Source organism: Oxyura jamaicensis, chromosome 5, assembly GCF_011077185.1.
Source record: "Oxyura jamaicensis isolate SHBP4307 breed ruddy duck chromosome 5, BPBGC_Ojam_1.0, whole genome shotgun sequence".
Classification (NCBI taxonomy): Eukaryota; Metazoa; Chordata; class Aves; order Anseriformes; family Anatidae; genus Oxyura; species Oxyura jamaicensis.
In genome coordinates this window covers 32,974,508-33,001,275 of record NC_048897.1, presented here as the reverse complement: position 1 = coordinate 33,001,275, position 26,768 = coordinate 32,974,508, and the positions used below count along the sequence as shown (strand labels likewise).

Sequence of the window (26,768 nt, the reverse complement as noted above, 5' to 3'; positions counted from 1 at the left end):
TGCATTCTCTCTGTGCAAGGAAGAAAATGTCGTTGTTTGTCCGGACAAACGAGAACAAGAATAAGGTAAGGAATCTGTAAAGCTGTTTCTAGGACAAGAGTTAAGCACATGCCACATCTAAGGTAAGAGTCTGTAACTACAATGACGTTTTCATCTGCGATCATGGTAAAAACCCACTTCAATTAAATTAGGTAGGCAGGATGGAGCTCCCCTCAGATGCAATGCATTTCATTAATATTGCAGGTTAACTTCCAACTCCAGTACCTTATCTGCTCAAAGTTACACATTTGAACAGTTTATGCAATACACAACACTTTGGAACATAAAGGTTGTTCAATATACATAAGTACCAACTGCAGTGTATTAATGGTGATTTCCTGCTTCTTTGAGTAACAAACAAATCATGAGAATAGGTTGAAAGCCTAGATTTATTGAATGTATTGCTAGACTGCTTAAAACATCTGTAAAGAGTAAAAAATGAGGAATTGCTTAAAAAAAGGGAAGAACACATCTTACATCGCAAGGAGAATGGAGCTAGCAATTCCCACATAGTACCATTTCTTCTATTTAGATCCTTCTTTAGAGGTGTCAGTACTAGCCAGTACACAGGGCAGATGTTCAAATTCACTTTTTTGACCTTCTCAAACTGAGTTTTGTTTTAAACATAGGTGCAAAAAAAATACTTAACTCGAAACACATTAAAAAGAGTATATTTATGCTCATAGCTTCTATTAATTTCTTATCCTGAGGACTCTGGATTCCTACAGTTTAAAGGACATCTAAAACAGAGCTACCCAACAGCTAGAACTTAAGGTTGTATCATCATTTCCACTAGGCATTTAAATCCTCCTCTTGTTAAATGACACCAATGAATTGTGTATGGGTGTCTATAGATGTACACCCTGCATCTCCACCACCCTAGTTTATCTGTGCTTCTCCTTCACCATTCAGAAACAGCAGTCCTAAGCCAGGTACATCTGAATTGGGAATCTTAGCGGCCAAGTCTTTGAACAAAAATTAAAAAGCAAACTGTCTCAACTAAGCTTCCTTGCCTATTGATAACATTGAGGGACTTTGCAAAGCTTAGGGTAGCAAATAACTTATCAGATGATCATTAGAGATGATCTGAGAAGATTATTAAGAATATTTTAAAAGAACACCAGATACGTCACTTATCTATCTCAGAGCTTCTAAAACATTCTGCAAACATGTGACAATGCAAATTTCCTGGTGTGGATCCATGAGTTAACAGAAATGTAGAGAGAAATATATTTACACTTAGTCTTTCTTTTGCTACCATTTTCATTGTGTAAATCTAGACCTGATCTATTGACTTCAACTACCTGATATACATTAGTGGGAAATTACAATTTGTTTATTAATAAAAGGAATAGCCATCCACCAAATTAATAGACTCCTGTTTTTTAAAAACAGGAAACACAACTAACCAAAAAAAAAAAAAAAAAAAAAAAGAAAACAAAAAAAAACATTCTACCAAATAATCTGATGCATTTTTAAACAACAGCAAGGCATAGCATGGCTTCAGGTTACGCAGAAGTTACCTCGCCCTGCCATTACTTACTATAAATCCAGTCTAAAGAAGATGTAATTTAATTAACGTACAAGTACTTGCATTTCCATTAGACTCGGGGAGTATGCTAACAACAATATCTAATAGTTAGGAACAGGAAGCAATACTTCTCCCTCTCCAAAGACACTTTGTAAAATAATGAGGCAACCAGGAGCAAAAATCTCCCCTCTTGATACAAGGCAAAGACTAAAAAAACATATACAAAGAGGTTATACGCACATTTTGAAGATCCTGGTTGAAGTCCTGTTGTGTTCCAGGAATCCACATGACTTACCTTTCTGGACCATTTTCAAACCCACAACCTCCTGTGAGCATTTTTAAAACACCAGCCAGGCCTTACACTGGAAAGCTGGCTACTACCTCATCTTAGTTACCCCCACTCAAATCAAGCCATTGTCTCTGCTCTGCACGGTTTCCAGCCACTAGCTCTGAAAAGCAGCAAGGAATCCCCAATTACAGACCCAGAAATCTGGCTTTTTCACTCTACAGAGCCTGCACTAAGTCATTAGCAACAGTGTAACAAGGGTACTGTGACATTCTGGAGCTGTGAAGCCCAGCATATTAGAAACAAAGACAACAGTATCAATAACCTCTTCAGAGATTTCCATAGCATGTACTCAAATGCAACCCAACAGGCTCCAAAGCAGCATTTCTTTTACACAAATGTTTTTATAATGTGCTATACTTAGCAAGACTAAGCCAAGTGACTGAACAAGAGGAGTGTGGGAATGGGGAATTGGGTGTCCAATACGCCTTCCAATTTCCCCTTCTTACGTACCTCTTGTTTTAAAACAATAAAAAGTAAAACAAAGAAAATCAGAGCCGCATCTGGCTGCCCTGATATGAAATGTTTCTTCTAGTGGAGTCATTTTGGATTCCAAATCAACACAAAGCCAGATCTGGCACTGAAGCCTCTAAATGTGTGCCCATAGTACCCTTCATACCTGTAGCATGGCCAGTGTCACAGAACAGAGGTTGGCCTTTGCAATATTTGAGACAACTACACTGGGAGAAAGGGGGAAGCAGTCCAGATAACAATGCACTTAATGAATGACTCTCAGAAAAGCAGGCTCTGGGGCCTTTGGCAGGAACCAACTGTCACCATTTGTTAAGCAGTTTGTCATGTTTGCCATCAGTTCAGCCACATCTCAAACTTCTATGGGAAGAGGTGTGGATATGACAGTACTGTGGCACTAATATCACACACCTTGCTGTACCACTAACAAAGTCTCCCACAAAGACCCTTAATGAGAAGCAGCAGCTTGTGAGACACAGGCAGAATGGACTGCAAGAATCTTCCAGCCTTAAAATTTCAGCACACACTGAACCAAAGCATTGAAAACTACTGCTACCCTTACTACAGTGCTTATAATATATGCTCCTTTGTTCAAGTCCTTGGAGTGGGGAGAGAAATGGGAACTAGCTGTCTGCTTAAACAGCAGAAGTCAGGAGACAGAGCTGAAGTGATCTGCTCCCTGGTGACAGGAGCAAAAGCCTGGTGACAGGAGCAAAAGCAGAATGAGCAGAGGGAACATCTGAAGGCTTATATCTCTCCCCCAAAGGATGACTCTGGGGTTTTGTTGAATTATTTTATCAAAAGATCTTAATATTCATTAGCCAATAACATAATATCCAATATTTTGAGAAGCAAATCAACATACCAGGAAACACAACACTAGTGCTGTGTTTAATTCCCCGTTCAGTTTTAACTGAAAATTCTACCAACCAGTTCCCATTTTTTCATTTTTGCATATGGCCAGAAATTCAACAGAAGCCAAACCAGAACAATGCTCATCAGTTTTATATGGATTTTGCATTTCTGCCACCAGGTTTGAATGAAAACATCAAAGCGTAACTCAGTATACAAGATATTGCTAGTTTGTACCTATGTAAGTAGTACACATAGTACACACAATTCATTCCTGTTTTCTCCAAACTAGGAATTCATTTAACATCAATTATCATCCTTGATCTGGTTGAGTTAGCTTTAAAAAAGGGGAAAAAAACAACACCACCCCTGCTCCCTGAATACCCACATACCAAGTATATACTTCCACATTCTCATTTTAACAATGAGAAAAATAATGTGGGGTATGGTTCAAGAAACCTTTCCAAGAAAGGAAGATTGGCTTTACCATTGGAAAGCCTTATATTTCCATTAAGTAAAACAGTGTTTTCTCTGTGCTCTTTCAGAACACACACCCCTCTCTAATCCAGTGGAAAAGGCTACTTACGGTCGTTGCACTGGCTTCCAGAATACGAAGTCATGGAGCAATCACAGGTAAAACCTTCCCACTGCTGATTACAGATGCCCTGATTTGCACAGGAATCTTCCTGGCAGGTAGTACTTGGTCCTGGAGAAGGGATGACAAGAAAAGGATGAAACAAAAATGAAAAAAATATTTTAGTGAGGCCCACAACAATTCCAAGTCATCATTACCGTTACTATCAACATTCTCATGCAGAACAGAGAAAGCACTAACCACTTTTCCATTCTTGAACGTGCAACAAACTTGAGTAAAAGAACACACAGACAATTGTACACTCCACAACAGAACAGCAAACGGTAACAGACAGGAAGGAGGAAGAGCGAACAAGATATTCCCTCTTAGGCAGGCTCAACTTGTATGTTCAGCACTCATTCTTAGAAATTTATGATAAAATATGGTGTGATGCAAGGAAAACTGAAACACTGCCAGTTTTCATGTGCTTCCCCTCAAGTCTGATCCCCTTTGTTTTAGAACTGCAGGCTAGAAAATGGGCCCATGAACAGTGCTTCATCCTACCCAAAGAACCATTACGTAGGTTCCTATGGAAACACATCAGTGATGTCCAAAACCAAACCAAACCAACAGCAAAACAAAAAACATGACATTACTCCATGAGGCTTTACTTTCTACTCTGGACAGGTTTCCACAGCTTTTGGGGGAAGCAGCCAATTATTAACAGAACAGCCTTTTGTTGTTTCTTATTTGGAGCTAACTGTTGGTATCCTACCCAGATAACCTTGGAAAGACACAAATAACAGGCAAAAGAGTGATCTTCACATCAGAGGAGCTCTGAATGATAGTTACTACGTCATCCACAAGGAGGTCGCTGGATTCTGAATCAATTGAGAGTAGAACTGAAGCTTCAAGCCATATATTACAAAGAAGATAAGTTTGGACATTACTTGCTAGAAGATATTTTCTCTTCAGTGATCCAGACAGGTATATTGTTCCTATCGTGTGGTACTTCAAATGAAATTTACAACTACAGTTGCCGTATCTGCTATTCTGTATCCTGCACTTCGTGGAAAAGAAAAAAAGTAGAAGACAACAAGAAGAGTAGAAGATAACAGGCTAGGCTGCCTTAGATCAATCTCCAACATTTCCAGTCTAACCTTAAGGACAACAGCATAAGGATAAAGCGAACAATCATTCTACCCATTTCAGCAACATTCATTAGTCTGTGAGCAACAGCAGCTCCATTAGGTTCATCCCACACTTCACCCTTATCTCTTCATTACATCAAAAGTACTGCCTGTAGTTTACAGATGAAATGGGAGGCACGAAAGTAGAGATACTATTTTCAAATATTTTAACCCAGAATGAAAAACCTCGGCCTCCATCTACCAAGACCTACACTGGATCCCATGGTTGTATAGCATCTCTGATATTCGGATCGCCCATCTAGGCCCTTCCTTAATTACAAGCATTTGCAGATCTTGCGTCTAACTGGAAGCTGCGCATCATGCCGTAATCCTCCCAGCAACTCAAAGACCAAGCCAGGAACAGACAGTTATAGTGCACTGTTCCCTCTCTTCCTACCAGACCACTCTTCCCTACTGCAAGAACAGAATGGATGAACTTCAGTCACTACTTAACTACCTTGGCTTCTTTATGTCTCAGTGTCAGTGAGAAGGAGCACATGAAGATCAGTAGGCAGAGAGTTTAACTGAACATCAACGAAAACCTGAGTTTCTTCCATGATCTCTTATACTGTTTAAAAAATAAATAAAAAATAAAACCCTTCTAAGTAGAAGCCCCTACGTGCAGACAGGAAGAGCAGACAACAAAATCCCTGAAAGAAAATTCACCTATTGAAAAGATGCAGCAGCAGCCACGGCAAAACAGCATGTTTTTCCACACTAAAAGAAAGCTGAGCAGCATTTTTCAACACTTTTCCCCTCCTCTCTTCCCCTTCCTCCCACCCCCAACTCATCTTCAGCTGTATGAATGCCAATGGTCTCACTGGCACAGTGTGAAATTAACAGATCACCTCTAGGTTTACAGCAGCGCTGACAGACCTTGGGGTGTGAGCTGCTAGGTGTGTGTACAGACACACTTCTCCCTTGCCCTTATACTTATAAAATACATGGATATAACCAGACAACATACAGGCGTCAGGCTGAGGTCTGACACTTCAGACTTAACTCCAGCCCCAGAAAAGAAGGAAGGAAACAGAATATTAGTCCGAAATAGAATATTAGTTGTCATTTTGCCTAAGATTTCTGAGTTACCTGAGGATAAGAATGGCTGAAGAAGCAAAGCAGAGCAGCAATTTCAATAATGGTGTTCCTTCTCTCTTCCTGCACTTTTCTGGGAACACTTACATTAATTAGCAACTAGACTTAATAATGGGCATTACTGCACTGGGGATAACCTTTGTCCAGGATACTTACAGGAAGAAGTACTGGAACTCAACTATAGAAATAAGCTTGCCTGAGGCCTAGTAACTGTGGCTTGAGGTGTTCTCAGTAGAGACAGGCCAGAGAGCCAAAGCATTTGAATTATGCCCAGTATCATAGTTTCTGAACCACATTTTACACCAAGCAACTGTAAAGATGGAAACAGTATTTTTAAAGCAGCAAGAGAAAAAGCAGCACCCCTAAGCACCATCTGACCAGGAATTCTGAAAGGCTGGCAATAAAAAGAAGCTTGAAGCCTGATCGGCTGGCTGTCTTTAGAGTCGGTTGTGACGGCACAGCATAGATCCTGGGTATTATGCTTTGCCTCACTCCTTCGTACTATGGGCCATTTGCATGGTAAAAGCATCTTTGTCTCCAAGAGTTCATCTACTCCCGCTGCTTACAGTCCTTGCGTGGTGTCATAATCCTCCATCTGTAGCAACAGAATTTTGTTCAGAGCAACTAACCGGGATGCCACAGGGGATTAGGTTTTAGATTTGGGAGCAAAGTGACAGAAGCACAGGAAGGCTTATAAAACGAAGACTGTGTTACCATGCACATGCCCTTCAGTGCTAATGAACAAGGAAAGGAAGACAAACTGAAGTTACACATAGAGCAGTAGAAATGGTTCTAAAATACCAGTGCCATCAGGCTTCAGGTCTATTTTTAATGTCAGTCCTTTGGCAACACTTACAACATTCTAGAATTATTTTTAAAGCAAAGTTTCAGATCAAGCCTTCACATAGTCTGAGATACATCTGGTAAGTCACTCTACACAGTTAATTAAAAAAAATGCATTCTGACTTGAATGTTCTCTTCGAATTTTCAGCATCCTGACAACACTAGCTGTTTCCCTTGTGTGCGTGTTTTTGTTCAAAAGCCATGTTTTTTTTGTTATCTGTTTGTAGCCGGGCCTGACACAGCTTCTTACCATACTTTCTGCTGGGCATGTGACGCGTGTGGGCAGTGGATACAGAACAGAAGTGGAAAACTCCCCATTATTGGAAAGCATCCCTGCTGGCAGAAGTGAGACCTGCTCTGTCACCTCCTGTCCAGACTAAGCCTACTAGCAGAGGAGGCTCACTGGGAATATGGGATGGTAAACGAGAATTCCACAACCTCATCATTTACTCTTTTCTGCATCTCTAACTCTTGCTGAAACAGCTCATGGTCTGAGACTTTCTTGGGAATAAGTCCAGTATTCAGCTTCTCTTCCAGATTACCTAGCTAGATGTATGGTTTATTCGTTTTTACCACTAAACATTTGAAGAAAAATACCTTAGAAGAGTACAGAGTAGGCCGACATCTCCTACATAATATGTTTGGAAATATTACTTTGTCTCTCTAACTCTTCCTTGAAGTTTCAGCTGTATGGTGGATTTCTCTGCCCTGAGACTGAAAAAATTGAGTTCTACTGCTGTGCATTGCTAAAACTGCCATGTTTCATCTGACAGGGGGGCTCTCTTGTTCAGCAAGAGAAGTCATTCCTGCTGTGTTATTTGAAAGCACTTTGCAGTGAAAGGAACTTGAGAAATACAAGATACAGTATTGTATTTATCATTCTTCTGAGTTACAGGAGGAATTCAGCTTCCTTTATAGAACAGCTGCAGGATTATAACACAAATGCTTCATGCTTTGATCATAACTAGCAATAAGCTTTAAGCTAAAAGAAATAATTCTAGGACTTGTACATAACACCTTCTTCATACATTGATAATTCATTCCTTTTGAAAGGAACCATTTGCATTGCCGTTATTTCCTCAGTAAGGACCTACAACAGGCAAAGTCCAATGGTACTATGGGTCCATTTTCACCCTCCGTCTCCCAAAGTGGGCTACTGCTCCCATCTTTCTTCCTTGCATCAAAGAGGTTCGGAAAAGATAAAGTGACACACGCAAGACATCTTTACTGTCTTTGTAGAATAAAGTGCTTCTTTGTCTCATGGTTCCTAACTTGCAAATGCCATAAAGAAGAGAAATCTTGACCTCTGCCAGTCAGGCATTATGATGGGCAATTTATACCTATGATAAATCTACAGACTACTTCTGTCAGCACCCTTCTTTCGTAACTGGTGATATTCTGTTTTTCTGAATTCAAAATACAGGCCCAGTACAGCTCATCACAGCTTGGAAACCAGAAGCACTAGGCAGAATCCTATTCTGCTCTAGGACTCATTCCTAGCACAGGTTAAGGAGGAAATAAAATGAATACAGATAGGATTTCCAATTTATAAGTGTACATATAAAGATTTTTTTGAGTAAGAAGTGAGCAAAATTGAGACTGAACCCCATGGAACCATCACGTCATTGGATGGACCGTACCTCAGATGCTGTAACTGCTAGATAGCTACGGGGGCGTGCTGAACCAAGGCTCAGCAAAACACTTAAAGTCAGATCCTGTATTTTGAATCATGGGTGGTAGAAAGCAGGATTATCATAAAATGACTTTAATTTAGCACACTAGAACCAAAAAAATCAAAGAGATTTTCAAGGGTGGCAAAGCCAGCTCTTTGAGCTCTCCGAGTTCCCAATTTTGTTAAGAACTCATCATCCCTTTCATCACCTAAATAAGGTTAGGCATCTGGCAGGATCCATATTTAAAGTTACCCATTGTCAGAAATAACTTAAGAGCCAGCATTCTGCAGTCTGAAAATACAGCTATTCATCCCAGTGCCTCAGTCGAACCTGACTTCTCCATTCATTTGACGTCAGTTACAACACCAAGTCCTCCTGTTCCAAATACACAAGTGATCTAAAAATTTCAGGAACAAGGACTTAGTTAAGACAATGAATGTGTAAGTATCCCATGGAAAGCACATTTACCCTGTGGTGACAGGAGAAGGGAATCAGCAGCAAGAATGGGAATCCATAGAGGAGGGATCTACAAGATGAAGCCTGTCATATGCTTATCTCCCTCCCTTTGTCACCCTGCCTCTCTCCCTCTCTAAGCAACATAGAAGATTTCGAGAAAAGCACTCGTACACATGCTGTTGAGGGAAGGAAAAATAAAACAGTCAAATGCATAAAAGGGAGTATGCCTGGATCTGACAGATGTCGGGGGACGAGGAGATGCAAATGAAGCAGAGGAAGTAAACAACAATAAACGTAGAAAATAAAAGGAAAAAGGAAAGACTGAAAGTGCTGTATGTGAACAAGAAAAATACAGTGAATTGGAAAAACACCATTCCCTACTGCAAATCACAGCAGTGGGAAAGTTGTGCTACCAGGCCTCATGGTCTGGTAGGTTTTATGTTCTGAAATAGCAAGACTATTTAGCAAAGGTTGGTTTCCTGAAAAGCCAATAATCCACATAATGTACTCAGGAGAAACATTTTTCCTTAGGTGTACATATGGTCAGACGTCTCCATCTGAAATGTAAATATTCTTATAAGGTTCTATACCAATATGAACTTGAGCAGGAATGAATCTCAACAGCTGTGAAAAGCCCTTAGGTTCTGAGGACTCCTGGAAAATGAAACAACAAACAAATCTGTTTGACCACAACACCTCTTCTTCATGCTGCATCCATCTCACTGGACATGAAAAATTGAACAGGAACTCCTGGGCGTGCGTTCTGAAGACTGACAGGCTGTCAAAATTGTTGTCTGTTGGGTAAGAGGGTACCTCCTAATATGCTTCTGCCTATTAACACCTGCTACACTGACAAAGCAATTACCCATTAACATTTCCTTTGATTCCTCCTTTTTTTTTTTTTTTTTTTTTTTTCCCTTTTCTGATAAACCATAGAATGCCAACTACACCAAAAAATGCAGATGACGTTCTGACATAAAGGTAATTGCTACCTGCCAATCCCTAGAATATGGAACAGGAATAGTTTAAATGGAAAATTACACCTGCTGTATTAGATAAGGACAGCAACATCACCAGGTCGTCACAGCTGCTGAACTGAAGAGGAGTTTATGAAGTTAAAGCCAAAAAAAAAAACCAACCTTAATTCCAGTGATATGTAAACTGTTGGGAAGTCTCGTTTCTATCTCAGACTGAAAAAAGAACACTGTTTTCTACCACAACAAAACCCAAGACTAAACCCGTGGCTTAGACACAAAATTTCAAGGTGATTAAGCTGATATCGTAACAGATATCACTTGTGGCTTCAGGACTATTGAACAGAGAGACACGTGTGAAGTGCTTCTGTCTTCCTCTTACACAATCCTTTTTCATTGAAAAAAGAAGAACATTTTCATAAGCTTCCACACATTCAGGAATAAATTAATTTATTTTGTATGCTGCAGTCTCTTCATATACTGGGAAATGTACTTCCACTACCAAGTTTAAAGTTTTTCCACCATGGAAAATATCTCTCTAATAATGGTAGGATCAAAGATCTATTAATTTCTAATAAGCAGGTTTCCTTACTTACTTCCTGGGGATATAGAGCATTTGTATGTAATTGTACCATTAAGTTTTTCTTCATTATGTGTCTCCTAAGACCTAGCTTTCATTAAACTGATTTTCCATTAGCATTGTTTAACCCACCACTTTGCTGTAATTCAAGTGGTATGTTTTCAATTATGATCTGGCCTCTCCTCTTTAAGTCAGTTTACTGGGTTCCTCACAATTTTTCCTCCCTTTGCTACTGAAGCTATTCTCAGTCTCTTTAAAGATTTTCACTTGCATAGTTTTGATATTTTAACACCACCCCCATAGTCTTCAGCTTTTCAGCAGCCTCCGATATCGATTGCTCCCTTTTTACTTAGCAGGTAATAGTAATAAAAAGGATGTCAATAGGAATTTCATGTATGGATCAACATCACTAAAGAGCCCTACCTGTTTTATAAAAATCAGAGACTATCCAGTAGAAGTTTCTGAAAAAGACCTACAAGAGGTATAAAAACTAGCATTTATAAAAGTACCTGCTAATCAGGCATGATCACTTCAGCCAGTACTCAGATTGGATCAATTTTGGCTTGTAAAATGCCTAACTACTAAGGAATTTTGTTGTTTTGGTTGGTTGGTTTTTTAATTTAATGGAAATTCCAGAAAGACACTTCTGTTTTTTTGTTTTTTTTTTTTTCTGGTTGTTTTTTTTTTTTTTTTTTTTTTTTTTTTTTTCCAAAGCCTAGGTTATAAAAACTAGTTCTCATCATCCAGTCTCACTCCTTAGTATCGATACTGAAGAATCTAAGTCGACTTTTCTGCCATGTAAAGCTCTGAGGGTTTGCCATATCTCTTTGCACAACTGCTATTTTCTTGAAAGATCATTAACCATTTCAGGAAATCAACCTGTGCTCTTACAGATGTCCACAGAGACTGATACAGTCAAACCTCTCGGGTCAACAAAAACACTTTCATGGTTCGCCATGTCCTTCCTCAGCCCAGACTTTCCTGCAGAAGGACTGGGTTTTTGTCTTTCTCCTCAGTCCCAGAGGTGTGACTGCATCCAGTAAAAAAGCACCAAATGTTACATCAAGGCATCTTTCAGTCCAAAACAGTAATGGGAAGTAGAACCTTCTCTACCTTGCAGGTCAGCTTTGGTCAACTCAACTTTGTTAGCAAAAACAAAAAAAGGGAAAAAAAAGAAAAAAAAAAAGAAAGCAAAAACAATAAACAACAGGTTAGTATAAAGGCAGATAAACCAGGGTCACATCACTTTAAATAAATAAAAAGCAATTAGTATAACCATCACAGCCAATGCACATAATAAACACATGCATGAAGGACAACACGGGGAACAAGGACACACAGTGACATGGCTACCTTAACCCATCACCACTGTAACAAAACAGAACTGATCAACAAACAGCAAAACCACACGAGAGGGGAAATGTATTTCATTCACACACACACAAGGTCACAATTTACAGATTAGGAAGAGAAAAATTCCACATTCTTAACACCAATCCCTCAGAATTTACTGATAATTTGAGAGAGATTTTGTCTCATTTGAGAAATACTTAGAATCCATTTAAGTCAAAAATCTATTTGACTTTCGAATCATTAGTCAGGAATATTTTTGTTTCTACATGCAGACTCTGGAACTGAACATAAATCTCCTTTCACAAGAGCACAGATTGCCTTGAATCTCTGTCCACAGTGGATTTACTACCAGAAAACCATAGGGGATTGACAATTCTGGAACAAGATAACCTCTGTTCATTCCCAGAACTGAACTTGACAGTGGATGGAAAGTGACAGTAGAAAAACAATTCCCTCTCACGAGCTGGTATCTACTCATGAATTTCAACACACTCTTAAGAAGGCCTGCATCAGCAGGCAAAGAGATATCTCCTCAGGCTTCAGACCCGTGCAATCTTTGGCAATCTCATCAGAGCAATCAACAGAAATAACAGCAGTACAAGCTCATTCTTTCACCTAGGTGGGAATGATCTTGTTATTTGCATTCAAATCATAATCCACAAGGCAAAAAGAGAATCCTGAAGCTATCAAGTCTGACTGACTGAAAACTAAAGTGAACTTGGTGAAAATTGAAAAGTATAAAAAAAGCAAAGCAAAACAATACCACTCAGTCTTCCATTTGGCACAAAAATATTCCCCCCCCCCCTTTTTTTTTTTTTGTAAATGGATAGTCCATTTTACAGGGAAGCCACATAGATTTTTGGTCTCTATACCATGATTCTAAGTTTTCTTTTTCAGCATGGAAAAAGCAGAGGACAAAAATGGGAGTACAGGCAGCAACTCCCAAATCCCTTGCCAACGAAGATTACACATTTCTATTATACAGCACAATGGGAACAACAAAACACCAAATCACTGACCTCATTGATCAAAAGATGGATATTTAAGAAGTGCATACTCACCTTTGTAATGTTCTGTTCTTAGAAAGTTCTCATATTAATTGCTGATACTGAAGAGAGATTGGTAGCTCTCCCTTCCTCTTATTTTCTTACTTTACATTTACAACCCAATAAATGAGAACTGGCATTCCTGTGCTTCCCGTGAAGTTTAACATTTCAAACCTTTGCTATAGTCTCACAGCCCATGAATGACTCAAGATGGCAATTACCTTCCCTTCTGAGCCAGGCAGATTTTTCTTCCCACCTCTGGAGCTGCTCCACTACACAGAGCCATAAAATCCCCAGGGTTGTTCAAATAAAATGCAAAAAGAAACAAGCAAACAACAACAAAAAGGGGATGGGGGGGAATGAAATGTGGGAGAGGAAAATTTATCCCATTTCTCCATGCATCTTCCTTGACATGTTCTAAGAAAGTAATTTGTACATAAACAAACACCTATCCCAGCTGCTCGGTTCCTTGTCTTCTTTGTAGCTGAGCAAGAACAAAGCTTACATTTGCTCCATAATTCCAGTAACACCGTGACAATGGAATACAAAATCATAAAGAACAGGAGAGCTGTCAAACTATCATGGAGTAAATTAATGCTCCTCTCCTCAATGGACAAACTCCGATTCCTCAGAGAAAAGTGAACTATCACCATGTTGGAAGTTTCACTAATAAGTAGATGAAGGGTGAAATCCTTTTTGACACTACCCTGCTGTGAGATTTTAAGCGTGAGATTAGATTTTTTTTTTTTTTTCCACATGCTGCTTGGTATGCAAAACATGTTTCAGATTATCCAGCCTGTGTCATTGATGCTTCTCACGCACTAGTGAATTCCAAAGGTTAACTATAATATTTCATGGAAAGTAGCACAAGATTATGGTTTTAATGCAGGACCTGGAAGAAGATTAAATTATGAAATAAAGTCCCCAAACATCTGGAGCAAAGTCACCACTTAGTTAAGTAATAATCACTCTCCTTTGTGAGATGTTATCAGTGGAACAGTTGAGGAAAGGCAAGGAGAGGAAGAAGACACATCTCTAAAGCACAAGAATAAGAAGAAAATTGTCTTTAATCAGTGCTGTTAGGTGTGTTTGACTTTCTTTTGGGGGGAGAAAGGTGGAAACGAGAGGATTTAGAAGGTACACCTGAATTTCAGATAGCTCTAGTGCCTGTAGTAAGCTTCACAAGGCTGTCTAAATAAAAGAAAGAAAACAAATGAACAAATGGGAAATTAGTAAAGAGGAGAAAACCCCAACTGCAGTAAGTACTCACTAATATTTATCCACATTCAACCTTTTATGGAGTTTTCAAGATGTCTACATAGCTTCTTCCAGGATCAGTGAGGAAAAAGCAGTAGGTCACTGAGTCTTGACTTTTGTAGATAGAATAAATTAAAATTCATCAATTCATCTAATAGGAAGACTAGGAATGAGATGCTTGGCAAAGGAAACTGATTTTAGGAATCTAGAATTGAGGCGGAGATGATTTGAAACTTCAATCAGTTTACTTTCTTGGAAGGAAAGAAGGTCACTTGGAACAACTTCTTCCATCTTCCAGCATACACTCCACACAGTGCAGAAATCTTTTCTCTCAAGCTCTCCAGCATCATCCATAATGTTTGGATGACAGAAATGGAAGTAGCTTGTATTACTCAAACTCAACAGCTGTATAAATATTGCCAAGCACAGCTTATAGGCTGCAGAGTTAGAGACTGGGAGAACCAGGTAGTAACAACGGACTTTTCCTCAAATTGTAATGCTTAGCTCATGTCTAGGAGCTTCCACCCACAACTTAAATGTGCTCTGCAAGGCACTGTTGAATTTCATACTTTCATAACACGTAGATGAATATCATCTCTATTTCATGGGTGAGGAGAGCAGTGCCCAAAGAAGGTGAAATGCAGGCCTGCAAGTTTCCAGTAGAAGTGGTTCAGCAACACAAAGACTATTTCTTTGTCCTTTCTGCGAGTTGAGTTGGTCCCTTCAGAGTGTTCTGTAGCCAGAATTGCTCATTTGCTGCTCTAGGGTGAACAGTGAAGCTGGGATCATTTCAGTCTTAACTTCCCTACCTTTTGTACCTGTTTTGTGAGGCTCTCCCCGCAACTCTTTTTTTTTTGGGTGGTGGCAGAGGAAAGGACCGTCTTATACAAATGATGGTAGTTTGGTAGTTAAAGCTGCAAATAGCATGAGAGCTAAAGATACTCTATATAAAAATAAATAAATAAATAAATGTGGTGGTAAAGTCACAACCCAGAACAGATTTCACACAACAGGCAGCAAGAAGGTTTTTGGCTTTTATCTTCCAGGAAACACAAGCTGCCACCACGGCCCTGACCGGACCTTCTGAAGAACAACAAAGAGCTGTCTGTTGTTCATGAGCAATCAGAAGTGAAGCAATTGCAAAAGAGCTGTAAAAACAAAACAGAAGACTACCAAAAGAAAAAGGGTGGGGTAGGATAGGCTTTAACTTCATGGACTCATTTGACATTTTGGACACTTCAGGATTTTTTTTCCCCTTCCCTCCTCAGGTAATAACCCATGAAATCCATTCTTTGGCAAAAAAAAAAGGTGGCCCTATACGACATCTCAACAAACAAAATAACAAAAAACACACCACACAGACAGTGTGGCAGCTATCATGTTGGCCAGCTCACTGGTGACTGAGTGGTAGATTTCAAGATCAGAAACCTTAAGTTTATACAGCACACAAGAAAACTGCATAGTGCAAAAGGAAGTCGACATTTCAGATAACAAACTTATGTCCTTTGTGGACAGGATAAAGAGGTCACTCAGCTGCACTGCCATAATCCAATTCCATCATAGATAATTTCTTATTGAAAGTGCAGGAGTAGAACTGGTAGGTGATAGAAATAATTATTTTCTTTAGGTCTGAATTGCTTTGTTTGTTAAGCACTACTATACACTATTAAATACCAGACACTTTGGAGTCTCCGGGATGCCTGCATTTCAGTTAATAACTCCTAAACATTGCCTGACAATGCACTCGGATTCTCTAGATCCTAAAGAAATAACTCTCACAAATATAATTTATCTTGAAAGTGTTTCCTGCTCCTGTTCAAATAAGAGTCCATCACTGGAACAGAGCAAACCGTAGAACACGGTAGGCTTGTGCTTTGGCACACAGCAAGGTTGAATGATCCTCCAGCATATAACAGGAACAATGTAGCCAAGGAAGTTCAATGGCCTGCTCAGAAGCATGTAATGGGGGTGGTGGTAGAACCAAGACAATAAACCACATTTTTTTTCCTGTAAGATTTTGGGAAATTTAATTGGAATAAGGTACACAAATATATATGAACTGAGATAACAAATGCAAACAGGATGCAACAAGGTCACCCATTTGTAGTGGAGTGGGCAGACAGTGCTATCTCCTGACCTACATCTCACATTCTAGTATTCCCTAGGTTTCTTTCATCTCCACATCATTTAATTCTGCCCTGAGATCAAACTGACAACTTCAGAGAAGATGGCTGCCACCTTGCAATCTGCTCTGCTTCTGAAAGCAAAGCTGCAACAAAGGCAGGCGTTAGGAGAAATCTTTCTCATACCACATCTGGAAGGCAAGATTCATATGTGAAGATGGAAAAACATTCCTTTAAGCATGCTGTACTCCTCATGTATGTTTTCCCCCAGTGCTTTTCATGATGAAGTAACGACATGCCCTACAATTGACACAGCATAACTATTGACCCCAAATGCCTGCAGCTGTTTATTCCAAACACATTTAATCATGAGACAGCAGGAGCTGCTCAGGACTTCAGCCCTTCAGGATGTTAAGACTACACCCAAGATCACTTCAGACAGAAATGAAATAATAGGACTTAAATAAGGACCCAACACACTTAACGAGTTTTTCCTTCTTTAGAGGAAGGGGAGATACGCTTTTCAGGGGCAACTGTCAGAACAGTCAGCGGCAGGCAGTAGTCAAGAGGTGAGATGAAGCCATGGGGATTGCTGTGATTCAAAACTCAAATGAAAGCTTTCCGGTGACCTGTTTCTCAGATTTTAATAATCCTAAACATGTTGGCAAAGAGAACGGCTTACTTTTCAGCACTTCCCTTGGCACTGAGCATGGACCAGTCAGGAAAACAGCACAGACATTGCTTTGCAAGTTCTAGCAAAGCAGAATTAAGGCCATCATTGACCTTCCCATCCACTTTTTTAGATTTCTAGCTGCCTCCAACTTTGAATCTTGTTTCATGCACTTTAGAAGAGAAGGGAAATTCACATTCCTGGCATTTTTAGGAGTGAACTCATCTCCATGTTCAAACAGCAGCTCTGCAGGTACCAGACAGGTTGACAGACAAAATAAGTGCCCCGTTACACAGTCTGGGAGTGTCACTGATATTACGCAACCTGAATAATAGGACAGCAAAGCAAAGAACTGCACTGGGTACAAGGAGAAGGAAACCCAGTAGCTCTAATAGTGGTGCCAAATCTTCTGGGAAAGCATCATCATTCTGTTCCAGAGGCGAACACGGAACAACATGTTCATCTAATGAAATGTCCTCTGAAGGAGAAAGACTGGCAGAGATAATATGCAGGTTATACAGCAAGATTATGCTAGTTTTAAATAGAAGAATTACCAGAAATCGCTAACATTAAAGAAGAGCTTTCAGTGCACTGAAGGTAATCAGAAATGATTTTCAAAAACCCCAAATGGTGGTGGTGGTGGTTTTTTTTCCTTGAACCTCATAAATAACTACATGGAAAAGATGCATTTCTTCTTTTAGCGCTTTAGCTCAGCTACAAATGGGCAAAGCCACAAGTTCTGTTATACTACGCTCACTTCCACAAGGAACAGTGTGGTTAACATGCTCAAAAGCAACAAAAGGCAGAGGAAAGAACAGCCTAAAGCTATGCAGAACTTAGCAATACTGTGAAATTGGAGTTGATATTGAGTGGGCTCTTAGGACAAAATTCTCACAAACCAAAGCGTTATTGTGGGAGTGTGGCAGTAGGAGCTTCCAGCCAATCAGAGCACCCAGAGACAATGAAGGGGTTTGATTTAATTGAGTAGCCAATTTGATGTTTTATGAGTACTCAAAGATGATACTTTCTATCCTAGGAAGAGACAGTCTTAACAAGTGTCTGTATTTCAAAATGACATAACCTGAAATCTTGACATGGTAAGGAAATAAGTAAAAAAGAAACTAAGTAATAAGTAAGTTACTAATAAGTAAAAAAGAAACTTCATTTCATGAAGTCCTGTCTGTGAGCACCAGTCAGGGATGTATGTCTTAAGAAACATGCACACCACACACCTCTCCTGTTAAAACTATCTTCCTCTAATGACCAGCAGCAAACAAAGAAGATGGGTATTCAGTTGAACTAGACATAACGGTCACTTTCATTTAACCCAACCAACAGAACCTTGATTTTTTTTTTTTTTATGCCAAGTATTCCACATGCTATGGGAATTGATAAGCATATTCCTGAGTAACTGCGACTCATGTTGATATTCTTTAAAAAAAAGAGGAACTAAATAAGAACAGTAAATTATTTAAAGAAACATCCAGAAATCACTGCTATTTACATGCTTCAAGAAGTCACAGAGCACATCTGTTTCCATATCAGCTGGAAGAGAGAAACTACAGAAAAAAAAATAAAAATCTTTTCCAGACAGTAGAGATAATGCTGGAGGAATAGCCTCCAGCTTTCATTGAAATCCCACTTCCTCAAAAAAGAACTTCTGTTATGGTCTAATATTCAACTAGAAGTTACAGATTCCACCTTCCATTTCCCTTGCCTCTACTTGGTCTCAAAATACGTCTTTCTGCAAATGCCAAAAGGGCCCTCTGAAGCACTAGTGAATTACAGACTCAGAACATCTTTCAAAGCATTTAAAAAGTATTATGAAGTCAATGAACAGCTCTGAGAAAAGCATATGTAAAGATCTGTCCATCTCAATACCATCCTTTCCACTACTGGAGGTACCACTTCATGGGTGATTGAATAGGCAAGAGAAAATCTGCTAACGATGAGGTCTACAGAGACAGAGGCTAGATATCCTCAACTGCATTTGGGAACACAAACAGATTGCAGTGAAGGATGTCATGATGAAAGCAAACTAACGAAACGGACGATTAAGTGGATAAGTAGATGCACAGGGGACAGCAGTGAAGCAATAGAGAACAGGAGAGAGGAACTTCTCTGAAATCAGTTATACCTTCACATCCACGCTCAATCTGCCCACTGCGGTGCAAAGCGTCATTGATTAGATCAGGCAGACGCCCATTCAAGTCCACAGATGCTAGACAGCCCTGAAATCCATCACGTGAGGCCACTAGCTTTGGGAGGTTGCTATACATGCCTTGAGCTAGGCCAGCAATGTAGAGATCACCTGGAGGAGAAAAAGGTAAACATAGAAGAAGGAAAGTTACATACGTTTTAAACAGGCTTTTCCCCACATCCAACATGGATAGAGTGAGCTGAACATCTGTTTAGGAAAGGTTAAAAGCAAAGGAGGTTATTTTATAGGCCCAGAAGTCATTTCTGTCTCTTTACTGTGTAAAGATGATGTCTCACTGGTGCCCTTAAACTACATCCAAGTACAACTGAAACTTAACCTAACCTAAAGCATCATTTTCTACTCTCATCCTCACAGAACTCTGTATGCAACATCACTTTAATGTAAAACAGTAGCAATTATGAACTTATTTCCCTTACAGGGTCTGCAAGTGTTGCTTAATCTGAACTTGATCTTGGTTTTCAACTAAAAGAGGATAGATTTGGATTAGAGATTAGAAGCAAGTTTTTCACTCAGAGGGTGGTGAGGCACTGGAACAGAGAGGTTGCCCAGAGAGGCTGTGGATGCCCCATCCCTGGAGGTGTTCAAGACCAAGTTAAATGAGGCCCTGAACAACCTGATCTAGGGGGTGGCGTCCCTGCCTATGGCAGTGGGTTTGGAACTAGATGATCCTTGAGGTCCCTTCCAACCCAGGCCATTCTATGATTCTGAACCATGTGGCCTGCTCATTGACTTTGCCAATGTGCTTTCCCATCAGCACTAGCACCCTGTATTCCACAATCCTGGGCTTCCAACAGCTTTAACGTCTGTACACACAGACACACACTACCAATCACTGTAGCATCCTATTTCATCACCTATCACCCCTCAATGCAAGATACATGCCGTAAACAGCTGTACTTCTCCAGGATCTCCTCTGTTTCTAACAAAAACATAATTGTATCTTAACTAGAGAAAACTGTAGATGGACCAATTTGAGGAAAAAACAACAGCAAAAACAAAATATGATGAACTGTTCTGCTAAAGGAAGCTGCCAAACAGAAAAATTGAATTGAAATCCAAAAATTAGCCAATTCCAGATTTACTGTTCTGAAACTCATGGTTTCTATTAGCTCTCGTTTACTGGTTAAGACTTGCCAGAATAAAGCGGAGGAGGGGAAACATCCTTCTTTTAGAATTTACCTTTAAGATCCAGATTTTTGGCACCGTTGATAACCTGAGTGACCACCTTAGTGTCCACTTTTAGGCTGTGTGTATTACTGTTATCTCTGGTGATGACAACATTGTGCCATTGGTTGTCATTGAGAGCACGGTCACTGTTGCCTTTGATAACGTTAGGTCCATTTCCAAGGTCAAAGACATAATGTATATACCTGTAAGCATAGTAAAAACAGTTAAAAATCTGTAACAACTCTAGCACTACTGATGAGTTCTAGAGATGATGAAAATGACTTAAGCAAGTCATGAAGTTAAGTGACTCTGCATTAGGAAGTTCTAGTCAGCCAAAGATTAAGCCATCGATTTGAAAAGGTACAGTTCTTTCTCCACAAAGAAAGCTTAAGAACTTGTATTTTGAGAAGATGACATTTGAAGTCATCAGATTCTCATAATAAAATATTCCTCTTTTTCATAAAGTTCTTGCAGGTCTACAAGAACTTCTGACTATGCACATAATTCTTTTTAAAAATTGGTAAGATCAATAGTGAAGAACAACACTAGGTATGCTTATTTAGGACACACATTCCCCAGACTCTGAGTTTTGAATAACCCCCTTAAAAAGTTAATAGGGAAACTCCCTCAAAATATTGTACTAAAATTCACATGAGAACATAAGCTTATTCAAACAGCTGCAAAACAATTAGCACATCTTTTGGCAAAATACAAAGACCCTAACAAGACTGAAGTCATTAGAGTGTTACCCTGAATTATTTATATAGTTCTAACACAGAAATCCACCTGAGGACAGAGAAAAATATTCTTTTTAGAAAAGAAACAGCAAAATTAAACCCTCCACAGAGCCAGGAGCTCATGCCTCTATTTAAGTTATTACTCAATGTCCCAGAAACACATGCAAAGTTAAAAATGAAAAAATGGAACAAATTGAACCTTAGGTTCCTTAGTTATACTGAAATAAACAAAGTAAAGTCTGTTCGTGGAATTCATGTTTACGCTATCTAGATGAGTACGAGATAAACATTTATTCAACTAACAAAGGTGTTTTTGTTTTTAAAGCCATTGACCTTGCCAAAAGAATACAGTTGTTCAAAAGTAAGCAGAGTTTTCTCTTTCTTGAGCATCACCAGAAGAAAAACAAGAAAAATTTGGAAGCCCAGAAAATTTTCCCCTTCAGTGGAGGTGGCAGAAATGCACCAGGTCTGTTGTAGGGGAAGAAGAAGAAAAAAAAAAAAAAAAAAAAAAAAAGAGACTCAGAGCCCTGGGCACATTTCCTCCTCCGTGCTGCTCTGCAAGGTTAGCAAGACAAAATGTTAGCATAACCAAATCTGAAGGACTTTAAAGTTTAATATTTCATGTTGTAAAAAGTGAATCTCCCTAAGTCAAAGGGGGGAAGCCAATGGGGAGTCCATTAAGCTAGTGTTTATGTCCAACTTCTTCATCATAAACCTCAGCAAACAGAAAATGTATGAGATGAATTTGTCTTCATGAAAGTATTTTAAGCTTATCTTTAACATGGAACCCTGGTAGAAAACAACAGAATGCTCGCTTACCCCTTGACTAGTTCAACTGCAATGAAGTCATTTCCATCACCACTGTTAAAGAGGATGAAACCATCAGCTGAAGTGGTCTTGAACTGAAAGAAGAGGTGCATGGATGTGTAAGCCTGCAAGGTGGCCAAGCTCAGGTAGCTGCTCTTAGTCTTGAATGTCACAGGGTCAGCTATAATGTTGCGGAGACCAAAGCGTGCCTTTAGCTCACAATAGTCAATGTCACCATTCTTGCAGAGGTCAATGTAGAGCATCCCATTGAACATGAGGCTTTGGAGATGGCCGATGAAGCTAGAAGGGATGACAGAGATATAACGTTTCTCCGTCATGATCCCTGTCTCAATGTTGTGGAACTCCAAACGGGTGTGATCACCAACCATTGTGCCTGAAAGAGAGAAATGAGGAACAGGCAGAAAGCCCAGAGATCAGTAACAGGTTATACAGAATCATAAATTCATTTAGGTTGGAAAAGACCTTTCAGATCATCAAGTCCAACCATTAACATAATGCTGACAAGCCTACCACTAACCATATCTCCCTAAACACCATATCTACATGTCTTTTGAATACCTCCAATGATGGTGACTCAACTACTTCCTTGAGTAGTCTTGTCCCAATGCCTCACAACTCTTTCAGTGAAGAACTTTTTCCAAATATTCAACCTAAAAATCCCTTGGCACAACTTGAGGTCATTTTCTCTGTCCTATCACTTATTCTTTGGGAGAAGACACGAACCCCCACCTCACTACAACCCCTTTCAGGTAGTTGTAGACAGCAATAAGATCTCCCCTAAGCCTTCTTTTCTCTAGGCTAAATAATCCCAGTTCCCTCAACTGCTTCTCATAAGACTTGTTCTCTAGACCCTTCACCAGCTTTGTTGCTCTTCTTTGGACATGCTCCAGCACCTTGATGTCCTTCTTGTAGTGAGGGACCCAGAACTTAACACAGTATTTGAGGTGCAGCCTCACCTGAGCCAAGTACAGGGGGACAATCACTTCTCTAGTGCTGCTAGCCATGCTACTTCTGATAAAAGCAAGGACACCATTGGCCTTCTTGGCCACCTGAGTACACTGCTAGCTCAAATTCAGCTGGCTATCAACCCAGGTCCTCCTACTCCAGGCAGCTTTCCAGCCACTCTTCTCCCAGCCTGTTGTGTTGCCCTCCAGTATCCAAACTAATAGCAGTACTAACTTAATCCTACATGAGAAAAATTGGGCAGGAGTCTTGATGGAGAGACTTGAGTGTACCAGTTACCAAAACCTGGCAGATAGGGTAAAACTGGACTGAAGGGCCATGGATAGTCAGCCCTGTATTTCTCCATGTGCTACATAGGCTTTATTGCCTGCAAAGAAAACTAGATCTCTCCCTTAAAACCAAAAGTGACCTACACAATCCAATGGTCCATCTGCCAAACAATTCAGCCCCTTTTGAATAACCCATACAAGTGCATTGTCTGAAAACACTCAGTAAACAAAATTAAGATTAAAAAAGCAGACTAAGAATAGTCAATAAACCTGATAATACGTATTCTGTTGTTCTCCTGAAGCCTGATGTTTCTTGTTTCAAAGATCCCTGCCCAGCAGAATAGTAGGAGGGAAACGCGCAAGATTGCAACAGGTAAAAAGTCCAATAAATACTTAAATCATCAACTTAGCACCTGGGTTATTCATCATATTGTGATGGATTTTAGTCTCTCAGTTAGAACATTCAAGATAGCTTAACAAAATATCTCAGAGTACCATTGAAGCATATTTAAACGCTTCAGTAAGCATGCTAGGCATCAATACATACAGAGCCCACACATACAGATGAAATACAAAGTATGCTAAAAGACTAGAGTACAAAGACAAGCTGGGTGACATTAAAATGAAAACCATGACAAACAACCTTATTTCAGTCCTCTGTACTTCTTCATTAAGGTAATTTTAACCACTTAGTCACACAAACAAGTATCCTTTCTACACAGACCTTGTGCCATTTAGTATACAACAGGAATGATATTCAACTCATCAACATTTACTCAACACTTAATTCTTTTCTCCACATTCAGTGTACATCCATTATTCAGGCTCTGCTATAAAGCAGTTATTTTTTCCATGAGAGTTTCTGCGGTGCTGTTCTGAGTTCACACATCCAGCTGTCAGCAGTGGGGTCAGGGCCAAAGGGGCAACTGCTGTGAGAAGAGGCCAAAGGCCCCAGGTCAGACACGGCCAGCTCCAGACTGCTGCAACCAGCACCCTCAGCCCCACAGGACTCAGCCAAGCCAAGCTGGTGGCACCTCAGAGAAAAGAAGCTTAAGAAAGGGCAAAATACTGCATGCAAGCAAGGAACAAGGAAAGAAGAGAGCAAGAAACAGCCCTGAGAACACCAACGTCTGGGAAGAAGGAAGGGGGTGAGGTGCAGCAGGCGCTGGAGCAGATATGCCAACAGCCCATGGAGGACCATGCCCGAGCACACGCCCACACAGCAGCCACAGGGACTCCACACAGCAGCAGGTGGAGGTGCTCGGGGGGAACCATGACCTGTGGAGAACCCACACAGGAACAGGATTTCCTGACAACTAGAAAAGAGGACCCATGCTGCAACTGCTTGTTAAGGACTGCAGCCTGTGGGAAAGACCCACGTGGGAGCAGGGGAAAAGCATGAGGAGGAGGGAGTGACAGAGAGGAACTGACCTCAATCCCCGGTTACCAAGTCAGGAAGAAAGGAGTGAGGTTGAACCTGGGAAAAGGAGGGGGCAGGGGAAGGTGTTCGAATTTTGTCTCTCTCTCTCACCATCCAAGTAAATTTTCAATTGGCAATAAATTAATTTCCCCCTAGTTGAGTCTGTTTTGCCCATTATAATTGCTGATTTCCCTCTCTCTCAAGCTACTCTCAGCCTATATTCTCCCATCCTGTCAAGGAGGGGAAATGAGAGCATGGCTGGGTGGGCGCCTGGCAGCTGGTCACAGCCAGCCCACCACAGGTGTTGAGCAGTATAGTGTGCAAGTTATACTCTAACAATCTTCTTTGAAAACTCCTGCAAGATTCAGGGATGTTATTTCCAATTTTATATACACAAAGCTGAGGAACAAAGAGGTCAATATATATAGTTTTGGATCTCAGGAAATGTGGCATCAAATTTGGTGGAATTCATAACAACTTCACAGCTCTCATTGGTTATGAGGCTCATCACTTCTAGAAATACCACCCAGAATCCCAAATGTCGAGTAACTTTTTGTAGCTTTCCACAGTAACTCTAAGGTAGACAAATCAACTTGTCCAGGCAATATTCAAACACCTTACACAGAAATCGCTTCCCTCTTTTTTACCATGCTGTCTCTTTCAACACAGACTTTTCAAAGTGAATCTTAAAAACAAGCCTCTCTTTTACTACAATAGCCCCCCATCAACCCTTTTGCTATATTGCACTTTTCAATATCTGCAGGGAAGCAAAATTGGAAAAAGCACAGGAGCAAGTATGAAATTAGGTAAGCACAGATACACATGCTTCTAACATTTCCTTCTTCTGCATGTTTGTCTGAGTAACTTTCTAACATTCTACTAACGTAATTAGCAAAGAACAGGTAGTAAAGAGCAGGTTCGAGACCGCCTGGTGAAACTGAACACGTAACAAGTCTATGGGGGCCAGATGACATGCATCCCACGGACCTGAGGGAACTGGCTAATATAGCTGCCAAGCTTCTCTCCATATTTGAGAAGTCCTGGCAGTCAGGTGAAGTTCCTGGTGACTGGAAAAGGAAAACATCACTCCCATTTTTAAAAAAGGTAGAAAGGAAGACCCAGGGAACTACAGACCCATGAGCCTCACCTCTGTGCCCAGAAAGATCACTGAACAAATCCTCCTGGAAGCAATGTCAAGGCACATGCCAGACAAGGAGGTGATCTGTGACAGCCATCATGGCTTCACCAAGGGTAAATCCTGTCAGACCCATCTGGTGGCCTTCTATAACAGAATGACTACATCAGCAGTCAAGGGAAGACTGACCCATGTCATGTACCTGTATCTCTGCAATGCCCTGGACATAGTCCAATGTGCATCCTAATCTATAAATTGGCAAGAGATGGATTTGAAGGGTGGACCATTCAATAAAAAAGAAATTGGCTTGAGGATCGTACCCAGAGTGTGGTGGTCAATGGCTCTGCGTCCAGGTGGAGGCCGGTGACAAGTGGTGTCTGTCAGAGGTCTGTCTTGGGAGCAGTACTGCTATCAATGACTTAGACATCTTCATCAATGACATAGACAATGGGACCGAGCACAGCCTCAGCAAGTTTGCAGATGACACTAAGCTGAGTGGTGGTGTTGATACAACAGAAGGAAGGGATGCCATCCAAAGGGACCTGGACAAATTTGAGAAGTGGGCCCACGTGAAGCTAATGAGGTTCAACAAGTCCTGCACCTCGGCTGGAACAATCCCAGACATGAGTATGGACTGGGAGAAGAACTCACTGAGATCAGCCCTGCAGAGAAGGACGGGTTCTGGTGGGTGAAAAGCTTGACATTAGCCAGCCATGTGCACCTGCAGCCCAGAAGGCCAACTGCGTCCTGGGCTGCATCAACAGAGTTGGCAGACAGGTTGAGGGAGGCGATTATCTCCCTGTGCACTGCCCTTGTGAGGCTCCACTTGGAGTACTACATCAAGGTCTGGGGTCCACCGTTACATCGGTGGACCCCAGAGGAGAGCCACAAGTATGATCAAGGGGCTGGAAAACCTCTCCTGCAAAGAAATAGAGAGCTGGGGATGTTCAGCATA

General features: G+C 40.5%; 1 protein-coding gene across 30 annotated transcripts in view; it reads right to left on the bottom strand.

Moving 5' to 3' along the window:
* Positions 1–26,768, bottom strand: part of NRXN3 (neurexin 3) — a 979,693-nt gene that overhangs the window by 529,101 nt on the left and 423,824 nt on the right. For 21 of the 30 annotated variants that reach the window (XR_004751424.1, XM_035328415.1, XM_035328417.1 and 18 more), the window contains 5 exons: positions 22,018–22,399; positions 20,474–20,664; positions 19,211–19,384; positions 11,738–11,764; positions 3,826–3,945 (listed from right to left, as the gene is read on the bottom strand). Coding sequence is in view for 29 of the 30 variants with exons in the window: in XM_035328415.1 (XP_035184306.1) it covers positions 3,826–3,945; positions 11,738–11,764; positions 19,211–19,384; positions 20,474–20,664; positions 22,018–22,399 (894 nt within the window). In the remaining variant the exon portion in view is untranslated. The remainder of the gene's footprint in view (positions 1–3,825; positions 3,946–11,737; positions 11,765–19,210; positions 19,385–20,473; positions 20,665–22,017; positions 22,400–26,768) is intronic. The other 9 variants (XM_035328430.1, XM_035328409.1, XM_035328425.1 and 6 more) reach the window with 1 other exon arrangement.